This window comes from Gymnodraco acuticeps, unplaced genomic scaffold, assembly GCF_902827175.1.
Source record: "Gymnodraco acuticeps unplaced genomic scaffold, fGymAcu1.1, whole genome shotgun sequence".
Classification (NCBI taxonomy): domain Eukaryota; kingdom Metazoa; phylum Chordata; class Actinopteri; order Perciformes; family Bathydraconidae; genus Gymnodraco; species Gymnodraco acuticeps.
Genome location: NW_022989974.1, coordinates 1,773,248 through 1,792,654, shown reverse-complemented (window position 1 = coordinate 1,792,654; position 19,407 = coordinate 1,773,248). Strand labels below are relative to the sequence as shown.

At 40.9% G+C, this 19,407-nt stretch overlaps 1 protein-coding gene across 1 annotated transcript in view; it reads right to left on the bottom strand.

Moving 5' to 3' along the window:
* LOC117543007 (acid-sensing ion channel 1-like) overlaps positions 1 to 16,998 on the bottom strand; it is a 54,973-nt gene extending 37,975 nt beyond the window's left edge. Inside the window, exons 1-2 of the mRNA XM_034210983.1 lie at positions 15,932 to 16,998; positions 8,858 to 9,053 (exon numbers count right to left, since the gene is read on the bottom strand). Of these exons, the coding sequence (XP_034066874.1) occupies positions 8,858 to 9,053; positions 15,932 to 16,293 (558 nt within the window). The 5' untranslated portion in view covers positions 16,294 to 16,998. The remainder of the gene's footprint in view (positions 1 to 8,857; positions 9,054 to 15,931) is intronic.
* Between the last annotated feature and the right edge of the window lie 2,409 nt (positions 16,999 to 19,407).

Here is a 19,407-nt window from a genome sequence, read left to right as displayed (position 1 = left end):
GAAACAGGCGGATAGTTATTTGACATGCCTTTAACAGGTGTATGATTGGTTTCATCAGCAGGGACGTAGTGGAGGTGAACGTTTATTAAAGTTCCTGTTTTGAAATACGCTCCATAAAGTTGCACCTGTGCTCTCCTGCTGCTTTTGGCAGTTTTACTGCTGACTGTCAGCTTTTCGTGAATAGGATTACGCTCCGTTATGAGCGCTGAGTATTCACCTGCTGATGTGGGTAATGTGGTTAGTCTGCCCCTAAATCAGTCTTTGGAGGTGGTCAGCACTTAATACCCCCGTTCAGCACTGTGGGGTGAATATTCATTTAATCCTCTCTAAGTGTGTTCATTTTATCACAGTGGGAATACCTTTAAGAGGCTTGTTAAGTGATTTCCTGTGCACTTAGAATCTCCACATATACCCCCTCTTCATCAAGATTTCTTGTTTTTCAAAGCTCAGGGCAAGTTGAGGAGGGAAAGGGGGATGTCATGGGAGCATGGAGAACAAAGCAAAGGGCATACGAGTGAGGAAGGGAGATAGAGAGAGAGGAGAGAGCATGACATGAAAACATAATGAGGATTGTCATGCCCATGGGAGCTGATGTGAGGGATGTACTGCACAGTGTTTGAGACAAAGGAAGAATGCAGAAAAAAGGAAGGAGGGAGAGTGATGAAATGATGATAAACAATGCGACCGAGAGGTGACATAACTTTGCTGGCTCAGCGTGTGATGATGCGACAGGTTCAGGATGTGGAGCGCAGCTGTGCTGACCCACACACCGCCGGGCAGTGTGGGTGGCGCCTGGGCTTCACATCTGTCGCTTCAGGCCACAAAACCCAGAGGAAATGCAAGCTCGAGTTTATTCCTGCCAATGGAATTAAACGCTGTTTCTCCCCCTCAGGAGTCTGGTTCTTTTCCAGTTTCTAACACTGTCAGAGATGTCAGAGGAAACTGAGCATCGTCACCCTCTGAGTAGGTTTCAGAGACTTCAGGTTGGGCGTAAAGACCATCAAGATGAACAGCAGTTTAAGTGGAAACCAGACATGACAATACATACACTAACCGTGCACTCAAGCAGCTCCAATGACAACATCACTGTGCAGAAATTAAACTGCATTTGGGATTTTAATGAAGCAAAGTGGGGTTTCTTTATGTTTTCGTTCCATCCCTATTGGTCAATATTTTACATTACTGCTGACTATAGTTCCAAAGCAAACCATTTGAATAATTTCATTTCATTACAGTTTGAAAAACGACTCACTAAAACTACAGGAACATATTGCATTAGGCACCTCTGAGCAGAGAGGCAATTCTTTGGGAAATGGTTCTTAGTCAATCAATCAATGTATATTTATATAGCCCAATATCACAATGTTACATTTGTCTCAGTGGTCTTCACAGTTTGTACAAAATATCAGTATGACAATACGACACCCTCTGTCCTTAGACCCTCACATCGTACAAGGAAAAAAAAAACACAGTTTAAGGGGAAAAATGGGAGAAACCTCAGGGAGAGCAACAGAGGAGGGATCCCTCTCCCAGGACGGACAGACGTGCAATAGATGCCGTGTGTAAATTGAAAAGATAATACATTTGCAACATAGGTAGTCCAAATGTTTGGAAATGCATGTATCTATAATAATAGGATGAATCCACGAGGATGTCTTAGTAATGTACTGTAATTATGCACAGGATTTATAGGAATCTAAAAGAAGCAGAATTATTTTACGGATTATAAATCCATTTCTTAAAGAGAAGACTTTGTAAATGTACAGCAGCACAGCTTGCAAATAATAAAAAGTACATGCAGTGATTCGCAATGTCTCTTCTCCCAGGTACAGCAGGTCTCCCATTTTGTCAACAAAATCTACAATTGCTTGTTGCCTTTTTGAGACATGACAGCAGCGATCGGGGCACAGAAATGATAACACAAGTGTCCCGAGAGCAGTGTGCTGGGAGCGCACAGACACACATGATCTATTCCCGGGGTGAAGCTGTCAAAGCCTGAGTTTGACAAACAAAAAACAAAAAAGGGGCAAGCATCAGACCGAGGGAAGCGCACGTCGTGTTCTACTTTAGTGCAGTTCACTGCTGAGTGAGTTTTTAAAGAAGCACAGTGAGCCGTCTACTTCGGAAATACCTCCGAGTCCAATTAGCAGCGATGATTCTCTGCACAGTTGAGGAGCAGAAGGGGAGCGCCGGGTGATTTCTATAACTTCGTAATGACTGCCGGAGCCATTTAACCGTTTCTCTCTGCCTCTCTGAGTGAAAGAACACAATAACTGTTCACATTAGTCTTTTTACTGTCTTATGAAATTAAATCAATCAAAAGAGAATTATCATGGGAGACATTTAAAAAGGATATATCAACAAGTAGAGCAAAACAACTGCCTTTCTTGCTTTGAAGTAAGGGGTCTTTAACATTTCAGGGATTTTATTTTCTGAGTCAAATGAAACAACACCCTCATGTGTCAGTATATCATTTTTTTTTTCATCCAACTCCTATTTCTGCAATGATCTGACACTAAAAATCACTTCAGTGTTACCATTAGGCTAAAAGGTTGCTGCACCTCGCTGTTTACAATCTACAAGCAGAGAGTTCTTGACCAAAGCCGTGTCCTCACACAGACAGGCGACCTTCAGGACCTGGTTCACAATGCTGGATCCACAAGAGAAGTGGAAAATGGTACAATGGGATAAAATGATTTTACTCATAGAAGGAAGAATTGGTTTACATTTCTACTTATTTTTTCAGGATTGGAGAGTGACTTGTCTTCCATGTTGCTCCTCGTGCCACGGTCAACTTAGGGTCACAAGAGACCAGGAAAGCTCTTAGCCAGACAAGCCAGTGACCATCGTGTGAAGTCTCTCAAGGTGAGGTTACACTTCCATGAAATAAAATGAAAGATTTATGTTGATACCTTATCCTAATAAAGTTCATAGTCAAATCATGGTAAGATAAGGTATGTCTGTAATGTATGTACAGCACTTTGGCTCGACCAAAAATCGTTTATAAATGTGCTATATAAATAAAACTTGATTTGATTTGAATGTAAAAGCATCGTCTCAAACCCAAACCCTTTTTTTGGGCCACTGTCGATCACACTGGTATATTATTAAATAATACCTCAGAAGATAATTAAATATTAGCTATGAAGATGCGAAAAAATGAACTGGCACATTAGTACTTCTGTGACAGGAGATGACAATGTGTCGTCAACTTTCTGTTGTTATCATTTTGAAAAGTCTCCATCTTACACGTGCACAATCACTGTTTTGTTTCTTCCAAATGATATGGTATTAAACTATTGTGATCATGCTGAATCTGTATTCCTATCACAAGCGACTAGAAATAGTTACTTTACTTATCAACTTCTTCTTTTCCCCTTTTGATCTTTTCACAAAGAACAGTCAGTTGAGACATACCTCGTTCCTTATTCATCAAGCACTTTGCAATGAAACAATGAAAAGATTAACAATGCAATGCATCAAAGACGATCTTCAAAGGAAGTGTATTTTCCAGTTATCGGCAGCTGTGTGGTGATGTAGATAACAAAGGGAAGTTGAGAGGCCTTAAAACTCTCCAGGGGGAACACCTCTCTGCTGCCACTGTGCCCCGGCCAGATGCAATTTCCTGAACGCCGCTCTGCTCTTCAAAGAGAAGAGAAATTGCTCCATCACTGTAGAGAGCTGAGGGGGAGGAGTGTGGGGGGGGGGGAGAGCGTCTCACAAACAGTTTTGGACTTGAGCTATATAAATTAACGATCACATAAATTATCCATCCCCTCAAAGTACAAAAAAACGCTGAAAGGTCAATAAGATGCTTGAGTGGGTGTAAGGACACACACACTCAAACACACACACACACACACACACACACACACACACACACACACACACACACACACACACACACACACACACACACACACATACACAACTATTTACATGCTTAATATGTGTGCATTTCATACTCCACTGCTGAAATGAATTATTGAGGCAGCACTAACCGGATGTTGGGGAGCATGTGCTCAGAACCAGAAGGCCGTTCCAATCCTATCAGGGAAAAGTCATGATGTAATGTTTGGGCTTAGGAGAAGACCACGACCAACAGCTACTGCATCATTAAAGGGACAGTTCAGATTTTTTAAAGTGGGGTTGTAGGAGGTACATATCCATAGTCAGTGGGGAGTCAGACTCTAAATCTGTCAAAATGTACCAAAATGGTGTTTGATAAATCCTTTTTAAATAAACATATTACTATTCAAATATCAATTTTTGGGGATTATGTCCAAACAGTAAGATCCAAACCAATACAGTGAGAGGTTTGTTTTGTTGCATATAGGATGCTCCTACCAGATGTCAGTAGTAAAATACATAGTTGAAGGACTCAGCTGTTGTGTTGGAAGCCTTCAGGGCACAACCGGCTTGCACATGTCAGCTATTTCAGGAAGAGAGTCACCTTTGATCCCTTTTGCAGGTTTTACAATTCTCTGCAGGGACCTGTGGCTGAGACGTTTCAGCACAGGCTGTTTGTGAAGATGCTCTTGAGGATGCCTCTGTAATTGTAAGTGTTCAGTTCAGTACTAAACCGAGACTTCAGGCAAATAACTGGAATAACCACAATGTGATACATGTCACCATTAGCCTTTTTGATCATTTTGAAAAGAGAGGGAAGGGGTAGAACAGATATTTTGCTTCTATTTTCTCTTATTCCCGAACACCCCCAACCTTCAAGACGAACATGGCTCAGGGGGTTAACTCCTGGGCTCAGTTAATGGGCAACAAGCCCATGTACTGTGGCTTAGTCCCCAAATGGAGGACGGTTTCAAACTGGCCTAGAACCATTGATGCATGTCGTCTTTTCTGTTTCCCCCTTGAAACACTCTCACTTCAATAAAAGGCACTGCCCAAAACATCTTAAAATTCAAATTAAATAATTGCACCCCAGTACGTTCGTTTTTTTGGATATAAGCAACAGCTAAATAACATGGAATGTAATGTGATGTACAAAACTAATAGCAGGACGGGCCCTAAAGGAACAATACATAAATACAAATCCGTCTGCTTCAGAACATGTAGCTAATAATATTTCAGAGCCATGTTTGGGGTCATTGATTCTAACAAGCACAACCAAAACAACCTTTCTGCCCTTTCACTTTGTCTACTATAAGATAATGGAGAGGAAGAGTGGGCAGGTTAACAAGTAGCATGCATTTTTGGGATTTTGCAAAAAATGTTGCATCATCTTCATAACTAACTTTCCTAGTCTTTCAACACACTTTAAATGAGTAGTCCACTGTGAATCATAGCTGAGCTGAGAACTGCTAAACGCTGCTGATTCTTCAGTGACAACAATGATTCAGTGTAGTAATCTCACTTCGAGGTTCATACTGTAGGCTACACCTCACTGCAGCTCAACTTTGCAGGGCTTTTTGAGGCAGAACTGTGACTCATTAAGAGCCAAACTGAAGTTGGACTTATAAGATAACAGTTTTAAACTGTGCCTGTGTTAAACCTGCAATCGGATCATTAAGAAAGTCCTTAATTCAATACATTTTAGAGAAGAGGTGTTGAAAATAAATCAAAAGGCATCAGTTCGCCTTTAATTAAGTGTATCCAGACAAACAAAACTACTTCAAACTGCATCCAGAGACATAAATAAGGCTTCCAGTATGTTTCCTTCACTGTGCTAGTGAGAAAAATAGTAAAATTGCCCATAAGCAGAAAATATCACTTCAAAGCTACTTCACTGCAGCTGCTTCACCTCATTCACACCAACGCAACTCCGGTTCAAGCTCCGTGCTTTTCAGGTTCAGAACCGGTTCTTCGGTTTAGCTCCGGCTCTTTTCACATCGCCCAGAGTCCGACTGATGCTGCGCCATTGCGTCATCGTTTGCGTCATGACGTAACCGTTTGCTTGCCTGCTTCATAAAGCCAAACTGCGCGGAAACCCCTCACAGTTGACACCGACAACAACAACAATGGCCGATTGTGCTCCAGCTTCCTCTGTACCTCTTCAGACCAGATTCCCAGTAGGTAGCTGGTCTCTTCAATGGACCACTGCTGCTTGTTAAGTTTCTCCATCGTTGTGTACAAACTGGATAAAACGCGGGCTTTTTGTTGTTGTTCAGGAGTTGATCCCGCCCCTGCCCCCGCCTCGACGTAAGCGTGACGTATGTGGTGCGTTTGCTCCAGCCGGACAATTTTTTGGTGCTTGAAACGAACCGGATTCCGGAGCTAATACCTCATTCACACCAACGGTGTTTCAGGGCCGGTTCGGAGCTGGAGCTTGAAAAGCACCGGGTTTTCCTCTTCACACCGCAGCGGAGCAGCCTCTTAGCTCCGGAATCCGGTTCGTTTCAAGCACCAAAAAATTGTCCGGCCAGAACAAAAGCACCGCATACGTCACGCTTACATCGAGGCGGGGGCAGGGGCAGAGACACATCCATGGCAGAGACAGATCAACTCCTGAACAACAACAAAAAGCCTGCGTTGTATCCAGTTTGTACACAACGATGGAGAAACTTAACAAGAGTTTCAGTGTTTCTGCCATAGACTGTAGATATAAAGGTTTCTGCTCATGGTGAAGCAACGTGTCTGCGTGTTAAGGTGGAACCTGAGCATTCACGTTGATCACCTCATTATAACTCATTATAAATCTATAAAACTATAAATATTCAACTTTACTTCACGTGTTCATTTGAGAACAGCTGTTACAAACCTGGGTGAAGGTTACAGTTCATTTAAATGAAAGATACAACGTTACTCCACACTCATGGTTCAGTCCACCTTAAGAAATAAGACCGACCTCGGAAGCAGTTGTGTTTTTAAAAAACCTTTATTGACACGAGTACACTTTTTTATAAGAATATAACTAAACCACAGAAATGACTCCGGAAAAGCTGCAGATAGAGCCATAAGAAATGAATGCAACTGATTTCATCCGCGCGGTTTGGCTTTATGAAGCAGGCACGCAAATGGTTACGTCATGACGCAAACGATGACGCAACGACGCATTACCAGTCGGACTCTGGGCGGTGTGCAAAGAGCCAGAGCTAAACCGAAGAACTGGTTCTGAACCTGAAAAGCTCTAGCACGGAGCATGAACCGGAGTTGCGTTGGTGTGAATGAGGTATGAGAGGCTGCTGCGCTGCGGTGTGAACAGGAAAACCCGGTGTTTTTCAAGCTCCGAACCGACCGTGAAACACCGTTGGTGTGAATGAGGTATTAAGTGGCAGCGGGTAGAGCTCCTCTTCGGTGTCATTGTGTATGAATGAATGTTTGCCAGACACAAATAAATCTCTAAGGCCAGCCTTCAAGTCTACTCTGCTGGTTGAATGAAGGTAACAACCATTTGGTGCTATAATATATGGGAGGATCAAAAACCAAATAAGTCTACCGTCGATAAAGGTGAATCTTCTTGGGGGAAAGATAAACTAGCATTTAACGTAATCCAATCTCAATATTCAGTGAGCCTGCTGTGAGGAATGATCGATGAACAGCTCCAAATGAAAAACCACGTCTGATGCCAGTGTCCGTTGGCCACAGAGTCGGGGTGCGCCGGCAGCTGCAGGCTTTAATGGCCAGACTTTACAGGCTCTACTTTCTGCCGCAGGGAAAACTTATGAGCATCAGTCACTCACACACAATGTCAGTGTTTCTTTGATCAGCTCCACTGCATGAATCCACATCTCTTCTCCTCATGTGTTTAATCTCAAGGGCTGTGCGGTGCTAACCCTTACCTTGTTTTGCAAAAAGAAAATGATAAGTAAAAGACGAAAAGGTAGATTTAAACCTTGACTCAGAGCAGTGGGGATTTAAATACGTAATGAAAAAGCTCAAAAAATTGTTTCATCATACATTTTAACAAGGACTTGTCGGCACAGATTCAAAACATATTTTGGTACGCATACTGATATGAACACACACCAACGTTATCATGAAAAACAAGAGAAAGGAAGACTAAATCCTAAAAGTGCATGTCTGCTTTTGTATTATAAATGGTCTGGGAATAAGAGACATACATGTTCACAAAGACAACATGTACAGTGACAGATTAACAACAGAGAGGGCTTCGATTCAACCCAGCAGCATCCGGACATAAACACACCGCAGGACTCCGAGGTCGAAAAACAACATGTCAGGTTTGCTATTTATTTAGCCGTGGGGGGTTTATCGTTCTTTAACCCTCTATAAATAGATAATCCTATATGTTATACATTGTGTGTGTTGCTGCACTCTACTATCCAAACTAAACTAAAAGAATATTCGAACAAGGCTGCGATCATTCATATCTTTCTTTCCCATGAAAAGACTAACGATGTGTTAGTCCAGCTCACGATACTTTTGCACATACCGGTCTGTAGTGCTCAACTCCAAGCTTATTTGTTCCTACTGAGGACATACATATTTAAAATCAGTTCACAACATTTTCGTAAGTGAAATAGGATTTAAATTGTGTATTTGTTGGGGACTACTATCTCCAACAAAATTAACTGCAAAAGTGCAATATTTCTAATAGCATTTTAATTTCCAACACTTTTATACAAAGGATTTTGATGTTAAACTGCTATGTGAATTTTGAGCGCTGCCCTAAAATAGTAAAAAGAAGATTTTTCCTTTCTGAAAAATGTGCACAATTGCTCCACTATCATTAAAGTTTGTATTTCTTTCACCAAAGTCTGCAGTATTAACATTTTAATTTGACTTTAACAAGCTTTATCAGGCTTTGGCTACACAGTCAATAATTGTTAGCATTATGAACTCATTTGGGGTTTTGGCTTTTAACAGTATTTGTAGACAACCACCAGACTTATCCCTTTTAATTATGATTGGATAAAAATCCTTTCGGGATAAAACTCACCACTTTGAAGTCTTCCGCCCTGCACTCGGTGCCATGAAAGCGGCAGGCGAGCATCATGTCGTTGATATCGTGGCCGGTGCGGTCGTAGAATTCACGCATGTTGAAGGGTCGCGGCTTAAAATGAAGGAAATCGGCTTTTGCCTTCAGGCTCTCCAGGACACTCTCCTCCACGAGATGTATGTCCCTGATCTCATACCTGGAAAAATAGATAGACAGAGAGAGAGGTCAAAGAAGTATTTCACACATTTCAAGTGCACATTTTATGCCCCGTAGGTTGGTATGGAAGGAGGAATTTCCTTGACTGGGACGTCTTGACTATGAATAATCACGACCCGGTGATAAAGTAGACTTAATATAAAGTCCATTTCAGCCTTGAATTTCATTTCTGCACACTTCCAGAAGGTTTATGAGTCTTTATCTGTGAACTTGTGTTCCTCTCAACCAAAGCTAAACATAATAGAATCCAGAATGAATCACAGGAGACAGAAAACAGACAGTTCAATTCTATAAGTGGGTTTTCTCTGGCCTTTTCTGGCTCTGAACTGATGGCACTACCAGAGTGTAACACTTTATTGTACAGTACATACAAATGTTAAGACAAGAGCTGTAAGGGCCCATAAAGCTAGTCATCCATTCACTGTCGAGATCTGTTAGAGATAATGTGCATTGGTCCAAAGAGGGCAGACAAATAGGCAACTACCTGATGGTTAGACAATGATGATGAACCCTAGAGACTTTGGAAATCTCTCTGCTTTTATTCTACCGCCACTAGCAGTCTTTTTAACTTATCCAGTGGAAAACCAATAATGGATTCCCACACACTTTAATGTTTCCCAGACAATGTTTTCTAATTAGTTTTGTAATGCTTTGACTTTACCTCCAGTGCCGCCATTATTGGATCGTTTGTCTTGAACTTTGGTTCAGACACTTGTGTCCCCCTCAGGAAGTTGTAATCACTTTGGTGATCCCAGAATGTTTTCCTCTAGTGCATTATTGTCCAATACTTTGGTTCAGCCTCTGCTGTATTTTGTTTTCAGACCTGCAATAAACCCACTACTTTCTTTCACGCTCAACTTTGAAGAAATCCTCACTTATTTAGGTCAATAAGGTAGATTTGTTAGCAACCAGGTGCCTTTTGACTACTGTAGCAGTTTAAGAGCAACATGTCATTCATCATGTTTCTGATCGCCTGGTAAATAAAGTTTATGCACTTTCTTCGAGCTCTGATTTTTTGGGGATTTTCAATCCTACCAACACCTGAGAAAAACATATAACTCTTCAGCTGCTAAATGATCCAGTATGTTTACCATCTAATCTCTAATGCATCCGTGGTTTGGTGAAGAACAGGTACTGTAGTGTCCAGTGAAGCAATGCCAGAAGGTTTGTTTTTTATATAAAATATACTTTTAATGAATATGCATATATCGATTGTAATACTAAAAATGCTTTCTCCTGGTTAGTTAATTCTGTATTACAGTGAAGTGATTGTTTTGAATGTATTTGATTATTAAATAAATGAAAATGGACTGTCTCCTCGCTTCATCATATATTCATCCCTAATAATACACTCCGAATGGTTTTCTGTAACAGCTAAGCCTCAAATATCATTACATTATTGATAGCATGGTATTCAGTTCCACTGCTGTGATATTTCATTATGTCCAGACGTAGCCTTTTCTTTTCACTACATTAAGGATAAAAGCCCTGTGAGCATGTGAGCGGGGAGCCAGGCAACCCACATAACACCCAGCATTATCAGTGGACATTTTCTTTTCATTTAATGGAGCTCGCAAGAATCTGACCACGCTGCCTCGTAAGAGAGCAGAATAGCCATACATGTGCCCAGCCTCCACCCTCGCTGCGATCTCCCTCTGTGCTATTATTAAAAATGTCACCATTTTAATGGACTAACCAAAGATCAAATTGGGGGAGGTTTTTTTTCAGAGCACTGCCTCGAATGAAAATGTCTCATGTGAATGAGGCCACTCTTGTAGGAAAATAGTCTTTTATTGATGTTGTGAAAAACACTATTACTGCAACCTGTGTGTTTGTGTGCAATACAGTAATAAGAATGAGATGAACTTGTATGTAAAATATGAAATTATACTATTACATCTGTTGCAAAACATATAAGTAACCCTTTTCATTTTCACAAGGGCAAAGGAACATTTAACACCAAATGAAATATTGTAAGCATTACATAAACGCTGCTAGTCTCATTAAAGTTTGGAAATTAGTCCATAGATTATTTTTGTGACATTAAGATGAAGCTAAACCTCCCTCGTCAACACACTCTCACTCCCTAAGTGTCCAATAACGACGTTTGGTCAGTGTCCGTGGCGTCCAGTTCCTAGGCTCCTTCAGCGTCATAAAGTGACGCAAATAGCTTTCAACTGATTGCAATGTATTCCCATCTGCGGAGGGATTTGACGCTCATGGAAGCACGGCATTCGTTTGTGTCGGCTGCCCTTAAAGGCAATGTGAGCGTCCATTCCCATTGGATAACGGAGAATTGTACACCCGGAAATAAGTATTCCCCTTACTGTCGATTGATTTTACAGTGATATCTGCACTACTCATCGACTAAAAAACACCAGATTATCCTTGTTAATTACACAACATTGATTGGTTTAAATTGTGTGCAATGCTTTTGTATTTTTCCCCTTCGATTCGGAGAAACAAATATTTTTTCGGAGTAAAGGATGGCAGAAGACACTACACTACCCAGAATCCCCAGCTATCGTTTGGACTACACCATGTGCTCTGTTTGACAAACCCGTTTTTTTTTCACCATTCATTCCAATGGCTGGCGTCTATGTCACGTGATCTTCAAATTTCTCCCTGCAGAAAAAGAAAACATGGCCGAACTTCGTTTTATTCTCAGTGGAAAATGCCTATTTTAAAGTTAGTTTGGCCATTAAAATACGTTTTGATGTCATTTGATGCGAGAAATATGAGTTGTTATTTCAGATTATGTGTGCAGTGGATGTACATGATCTTTAGTTTGCTAGTTATTACGAAGATTACTTCAGGAAATCGCGACGTTTTCATTGTTACCAAGGTGGTTGCTAGGGACGCTGTTATCGATATGATTTCTGTTATGTTGTGTAACTGTTTAATGGTGTTATCTGTATTGCTACCCCCTTCCCCGTCAATGTATAGTGTTGATCCACAGCGCAAACATATTAGTTTAACAAAATCCGCATCTAAAGATACGTTATTTTCCCCTGTGCAATTTCAGTCTCACATCTCACAGCACATCGTCATTAACAAATACCGGAAACAGACCGAAAACATTTAAAAAAAATAAAATAATACTTTATTCCGAGTGTGCTTGATTTTCTCTTTGAAAGTCATCACATAACGGCATTGTAATACACGGTTCGGCTGCATTAAATATTACATATCTGCCGTAGTTCTGTATTTATAGAGCCCTGATGAGAAGACTTCTAGACAAACATGAGGAACTGAAAACGTGACGTGGGTCATAAATATATCAGCAATTAAACAACATCTTACATTTCTTTTAACACAATACGTCTCCTTGCAGTATCAACACTAATTCGGCTGACTTTTATATTTGATCCAATTGGTAGATAGGCTGTATTTACACCATAAAGTTGCACAGCTGATATAAAGGGACACCTAGTGGTTAAAGCATGTTATTGAATTTCATTATTTTTATTATTAGATATTAATAGGATCCCTATAAAGTATATTCATTACTCGTTATTCTCTACTAATAGTTCACTAAAGACTGTATATAATTATTATTTTGCACATCCCTTTCAAGATTTCAAGATTTTCTAAGGTTTATTGACATATCATATAGGCCTACACAACTATGGTGTAGTTCTGCATTGAATGAAAAACTTGGGTCGCAGGTTCCTCAAGACATCTATCAATATTTGTGCATACCTCCAGCAATGTTAACTATGTTGAAGCACTTATTTTAACTGATATTATACATCATGTATTATACTCTTATAAGATGTATGTAGATATTTCATCTCCGGCCTTGTCAGGTATTGAACAATCAATACATAAAGAACACAGAATTGTTCAATATAAAACACAGAATTTGTGTGATTATACTAAATGATTTACAAATAATGATCGATGGCTACTGCCATATTTGCAAAATTTGCCTCTGAACCTTGACAAGTGCATGTTTCAGGCTTATCAATTAATGTAATGTAATGTAATGTTATCTATTAACAACAGGAGGGGTCAAAAACATAAGACCAGCTGTTAAATAAAGCTCTTCTGACCTTAGCTGGCATGTGTGTATATATATATTAATGCTGCCCATTATGGGCACAAGCAATTTTCACCCATTTATTAATTATATGTTTTACATTTGAGTGTTTCCTATCCCCTAAACCTCCAGGGATGTACACAGTTTAATACTGGCAACTTCTTATTATGGGAAATACGAAAACGTCTTTTAAAACTACAACTCCCAGTAGAGACGTGCCATAGATAGAGAGCATGTTGCGAAACAGAATAGCCAGCATGTGTAGTTCTGGGGACGGGGTGGGGGAGGGGGGACGCGGTGGACCTGTTCAAATCCAGTTTTGGACAGTCTGACGTGGTTCCATCCCATTTCAAGTGCTGTTCGAGAATCGGCGTAACCCTCGGAGCACACTCACCAATCACAGAGCTTGAGGACTATCACGGGGTTTGTCAAACAGAGCACATGGTGTAGTCCAAACGATAGCTGGGGATTCTGGGTAGTGTAGTGTTTTCTGCCATCCTTTACTCAGAAAAAATATTTGTTTCTCCGAATCGAAGGGGAAAAATACAAAAGCATTGCACACAATTTAAACCAATCAATGTTGTGTAATTAACAAGGATAATCTGGTGTTTTTTAGTCGATGAGTAGTGCAGATATCACTGTAAAATCAATCGACAGTAAGAGGAATACTTACTTCCGGGTGTACAATTCTCCGTTATCCAATGGGAATGGACGCTCACATTGCCTTTAAGGGCAGCCGACACAAACGAATGCCGTGCTTCCCTGAGCGTCAAATACCGAAGCAGATGGGAATACATTGCAATCAGTTGAACGCTATTTGCGTCCCTTTATGACGCTGAAGGAGCCTAGGAGCGTCACAACTGGACGCCACGGACACTGACCAAACGTCGTTATTGGACGCTTAGGGAGTGAGAGTGTGTTGCCCTCGTGCAGAGGCAGAGAAGATTTTTGTTTGATTGAAAGAGAACTTAATTGAGGAGAGGGACTTGCTCCCCTTTGTTTGTGTAATGGACAAACCTGCCAAGAAGGCACTTATGAGATACAATCCCATAAGAACGAGCCGACGGGATCGGCAAAGGCTGACACTTCGGGATGTGTGCAGCTTAAATATCATGCCACAAGACATTTCCCAGACCACTGACTTTAAACATGGGGAGTGGGTGGGGAATAGTCTTAAATGGATTTCATGCCACAAGCACTTTCATTTCCGGCCGTGGGTATAACAGCTAAGTGTGCCGTTGCATTGCCTACCTTGCCAAGGGAGGCAGGATAATGAGCACTAAACCTATTTCAGCGTGTGAGAGTTGAGATGAGTACACGGAGAAGGAAACTCAGCCCTATCTTTCTATATCCTATCTCTTTGGTCTCCAACTTTGAAAATTCTTCCTTGCCAACCGCTGCCTGGAAATGTGAGTTTAGGAGATGTATTCATTAAAAAACCCATCCAGATGGCAAGTGTTGATTATCAATCACACCAGCACCACAGTAAACAATCTAATTTTAGTGTTCAGTCTGGGATCTTCATTAAAGATTTAGGATAGAAGTTGGCTCATAAAAGTGCCATCAGAGGCCTTCGTCACTGCGCTGTCCTTCATCTCTTTAACTGACAGCCTGCCAGAGGTTCACATCATTTGAGAAGAGTTTTTGAGCTCTCAGATGACAGGCACTGGTCTAAATGCAACAAAGAACACCAGATTGATGATTGGTTTCATTGTAAGAGCCTCTGTTGACACTAAGACATGTATTATAACAACACAAGGAGAGCAACAGGTTAATCAAGCAGCTTTTAAGTCATGTTTAGTAATAGCCTCTTTCTCTATCCGTCAGTTCTTTCCCCTGTCTCCTCTGCCCCTATAGGACAGCCATCTGCATGATGTAAATCAACTTTAACCAGGGAGGTCAACTATTTGACAGCTCAGTGGATTCAACATGCATTAGGGGAGTTTCCTGCAGCTCTGTTAAAGTTACAGAAAACAAACAAAAGCCCAACTGACAAAGATACGCAGAGCACCTGCCATTTCAGTTAAGATCAAAGGAAGCATCTTTTTCCTCCTGAGCATACAGAACATGCAGCTCTGGCATCCAGAGCCCTCAGCTGCACCCGCGACGGCTGCCATTCTCCGATTATAGTGCCTCAGTTAGTTCATGACAAGCCTGCTCCCCAAGCCCTGAATGACTCAACAAGGTAGAACCTATTGGAGCTTGTTGAATAAGTGAGACACAGCTGTCAGTGGATGAAGTATTCAGATCAGAGATAAAAGTAAAACTACAACATTAAAGTAAATGCCCTGTATTGAAGATACTCAAAAGCATGTAGTATGGTTGCTGTATGATCAAAATGCATACAATTGATGCAGTAATGTGTAAGGAGACTTTTTTGGTTAATCTAGTCGACGTGTTGCTTATTTTAACATTTACATTTTAGGTCAAGTTGATTCTGTAACATAATTTACAACACATTTACAGATTTTGTGTTGACTCTTTTAATATGCTGAATATCTAAGAAGCTGTCAAGAAACAATACAAAAGTATACATATTTCCCTCTTAAGTATTATTAATTGGAAGTATAAAGTGGCATAACATGGAAATACTAAACAACATTACATGTAACTAAAGTTTGTACTACAGCACAGTTGATTAGATGTGTTTATAAACCACTGATATTGGCAATATTACACTTTTTGATGTAGGCCCATCTATGAAGGGGGCAAGTTTAGAAGGACATGTTTGATATAACGAGAGAATGCATTTCAAGAAGGCTTTCCACATCAATTATGGTATTCATTTTTGCAACATTTTAACAGTTGTGTGTTACCTCTGGTTGAGCAGGGCCAACAGCTCCCCCGCGTGGTACAGGTCATTTTGCGTCACGCGGCTGAAGCGGAATGCGTTCAGGTTGCAGAAGGTGACCGCGGGGAACGTCATGATCGGGGTCGTGATTTCATCCAGTTTGGTGACGTGCGGGTACTCTAGGTAAAAGCGAATCCGGTCCACGCACACAAACAGAAAGAAGGTCAGAGACCCCAAGAAGCACACGACCCACAGGCAGCGTTTGATGCAGAACCGCTCGTATGTGAAAATGTGAGAGATTCCGTGCAGGGTCGAGCTGTTCGCAAAAACTTCTATGGGTGGAGGTTGATTTGTGTCCATTTCTTCGGTTTCTACTTTGAGATCCATTATCACTGATCAACAAGCTCGATCTGAACGGTCAGAAAACCGCTTCAACACACTCGCTGTCAGGAGAAACAGAGCCGATATTCATTCACCTGTAGCATAAACTGTCATTATCCATCCGAACAGGTGTGAACGTGTAGACACGCACTCTTGGACTTGGAGCAGTTTGGTCGCCATGCCTCATTCAGACAGATGGGGAAACATTGTGAGCATCCGCCGCTCTTTATAAAGTCAGACGATCAGGAACTGTGAGCAGGAGTGATGCATTCACGGAAGCATGCAGGCATGCAAAAGCTTGTATAACCCAAATGTTGAAGGTCCATCACCAATGCACTACACTCTGATGTTTTGCAGGTTTCTCACTGGGTTGCAGTAAAGCAAATACAAAGGAATGACAAAGTGTTTAATCAGCCTGCGAATATGCTGCTCGAGTCCAGTGAAGCACGCAACATCACTGCACGCCAACAAGAAGAAACCCGGAGACCGAGAAGAGAAAGAAATCCTTTGGACACTTCAGCTCATTTATTAAGAGTTCCTCTGTAGCTGCGCAAGTCCTTTTTTAATCCGTAGGTTTTCAGGTCAAGACAGGAGATTTTCTCTACTCATGAATGAGAAAACGTCTGTGGGATCAGACGGTTGGTTATTCTGGTCGGTGGAGAGGAGTCGTGAGCTTTTTCTCTGCTCGCGTTTGTTTCTGCCTGGCAGCATCGGCAGTGGACAGGAGGAGAGGAGAGGAGGGGAGGGGAGAGGAAGGTGACTGACGCCCTGCTGTGAGTGACTTACTGTAGTTTCACAGCTTCACTACACAAAACCGCAGCCCGAGTGAAAACACGGAGAGAAAGACAGAGACAGAATCAGAGAGTGTGTGCCATGTGGTGGACAGTGCTATCATTTCTGTCGTTTTGATTTATTGGAAAGCACCATACAAAATGTCTTGGTGAAATGGAAAACACTGGATTGACCAATAAAAGAAAGAAATTGCCGCAAGAAGAAGGAAATAAAACACCACTAGGGGAAAAACAACTCCAACACCATCTGGATCTTAACAGACAATACCAAGAGAAAGACAATTGAGCAATACATCAAAGGGGTAAAACTGCAATTTAGAATTGCACTTCCATAAAGCTGGGGTCTCATGAGGGAGGGATTTGAGAATGAAAGGTCAAAACTCATTAGCAGAGGGCAAGATATCCTGATTTGAGTCCTCCTATGAGGCAAGCTCCAAAAACAATGGATCCAAAATGTCACTAATGCAGCATGACATCTTTCAAATGGGCATTTCGTCACGACCAGGCAAGCATCTGCTCCACTAGCGTCTTTAACTCAACACAATCTCTCATTTAGCAATTATTTCACCCTTGTTACTCAGAAAATTAAGCTTGCACCTGAATTCTTTTTTCTGGTTGCAAAAAAACATTCTACAGCTGCTTCAAAGGACTGAGTAGTTATCCTGTCGACGAGTAAAACTGACTTCAAGTGCAACAATGAGTGGAGTATTCATCCCTTTAGCCAAATACACACTGCTGAGACCGGTGGACTGCAGATAAATCTGGCAACCCGGAGCAAACAGACTGTGTCAACATATGCCAACAATAAGACAGAGCAGCACTTCCTGCAGACAAAATAATACTCTACCAAGAATTCAACAGACTGTCAGACCAAAACATATTTATTTTTGGAAAAAATTGCCATCGTTTTAAATATTTCAGAGAATGTCAAAGCCCGAGTGAGTACGACAAATGAACCCGAGCGCCTTCAGAGTTTGCCTCCTCGATTTCATATTATCCATTTTCTTAATGGTTCTTATCATTAGCATTGCATTATTAAACCATATATCTTCTTTTAAAGTTTCATTACAACTAATATGAATATCTTCCGGCATGATTCATGGTTTAATTTTTTGGTCTATAAAATTGCTTAATAAAACCTAGGAAATCCGGTCCATGAAATGTCTACAAAGTTAATAGAGGGAGAGCCCAGAGCCAAAGTTAACACATGTGCACGGGTTGTTTTGGTTTTGTGCAACCACCAGTCAAAAACTAAAAGATAACCCGTCAACTATTAAAAACACAAGACACTATTTACATTTGAGAAGTTGAGGCGGACATTTTTGGACTCTGTTTGAACAATGTACAGCTAATTGGTTGTTTTTTCTTTTACTCATATAAATAGTAAGGGGCAGGGTCACCTACCCTTGCAGAAGTGTGACAGAGCTACTCTCCAAAACAAAGTCATCATCAGGCACAGCAAAGAAAAAGAACATGTGCCACTTTTAGATTGTCCCATGAATAAACAATGACATTCAGTCCCCAGCGGGATACTGGCGAGAAGAATGGATCTGGCTGTGCAACAAGGCAAGCTTTGTTAATAAAACAAAAATATTGACTTCATGTCATGAAAGATGCATCACCTATCTTTAATGCATCAGCATGAAATACAACTTATTACCTGCATGTGAAATAAATAATGTTACTACATATTAGCCTATAGCTGTAACTAAATCATTTCCTCAAGTTATGTTTTTTTCCGTCTTTCTTAGGAAAACGTCTCACTACACTGCTGTAGAGTGACAGACTGATGTAATAATATTGCAGAGACAAAACAACGATCTAAATAGATTGCAGAAGAGGCAGACACATACATAAGTGGCTGGAGGAAATGTTCAGTGAAAGGATAAGGAATACATTTAATTTCAAACCTCGTCATAATCTATTAAAAAAGGAGACATATTTTGCACATCCAGCCCCAGTCTATGAGAGAACATTACATACTCCCGGTCGTTTTGCATGTCGTCCTACATTTGGCATCTCCTCGAGAATTTTAAATAAAGTTGTATGTGCAGAGTTTAGCCCGATTCAATGGGCTTTAAGAAGAAGACTAAATAAGGTTGCAAACTTCTGTCTGGTGCTGACGTGTCTCATTGGTCTGGGTTTGGATATCAGTAAAATAAATAAGTGACTGGTAAAAATGTTCCGTGACATACTTAATTTCAAACCCTGTCGTAATCTACTAAAAAAGGAGACACATTTTGAACATCCTTATGAATGTCACACCCCGGGTCTATGATATAACATACATACTCCCAATCATGTTGCATAAAGTGGTATGGATGGGAGC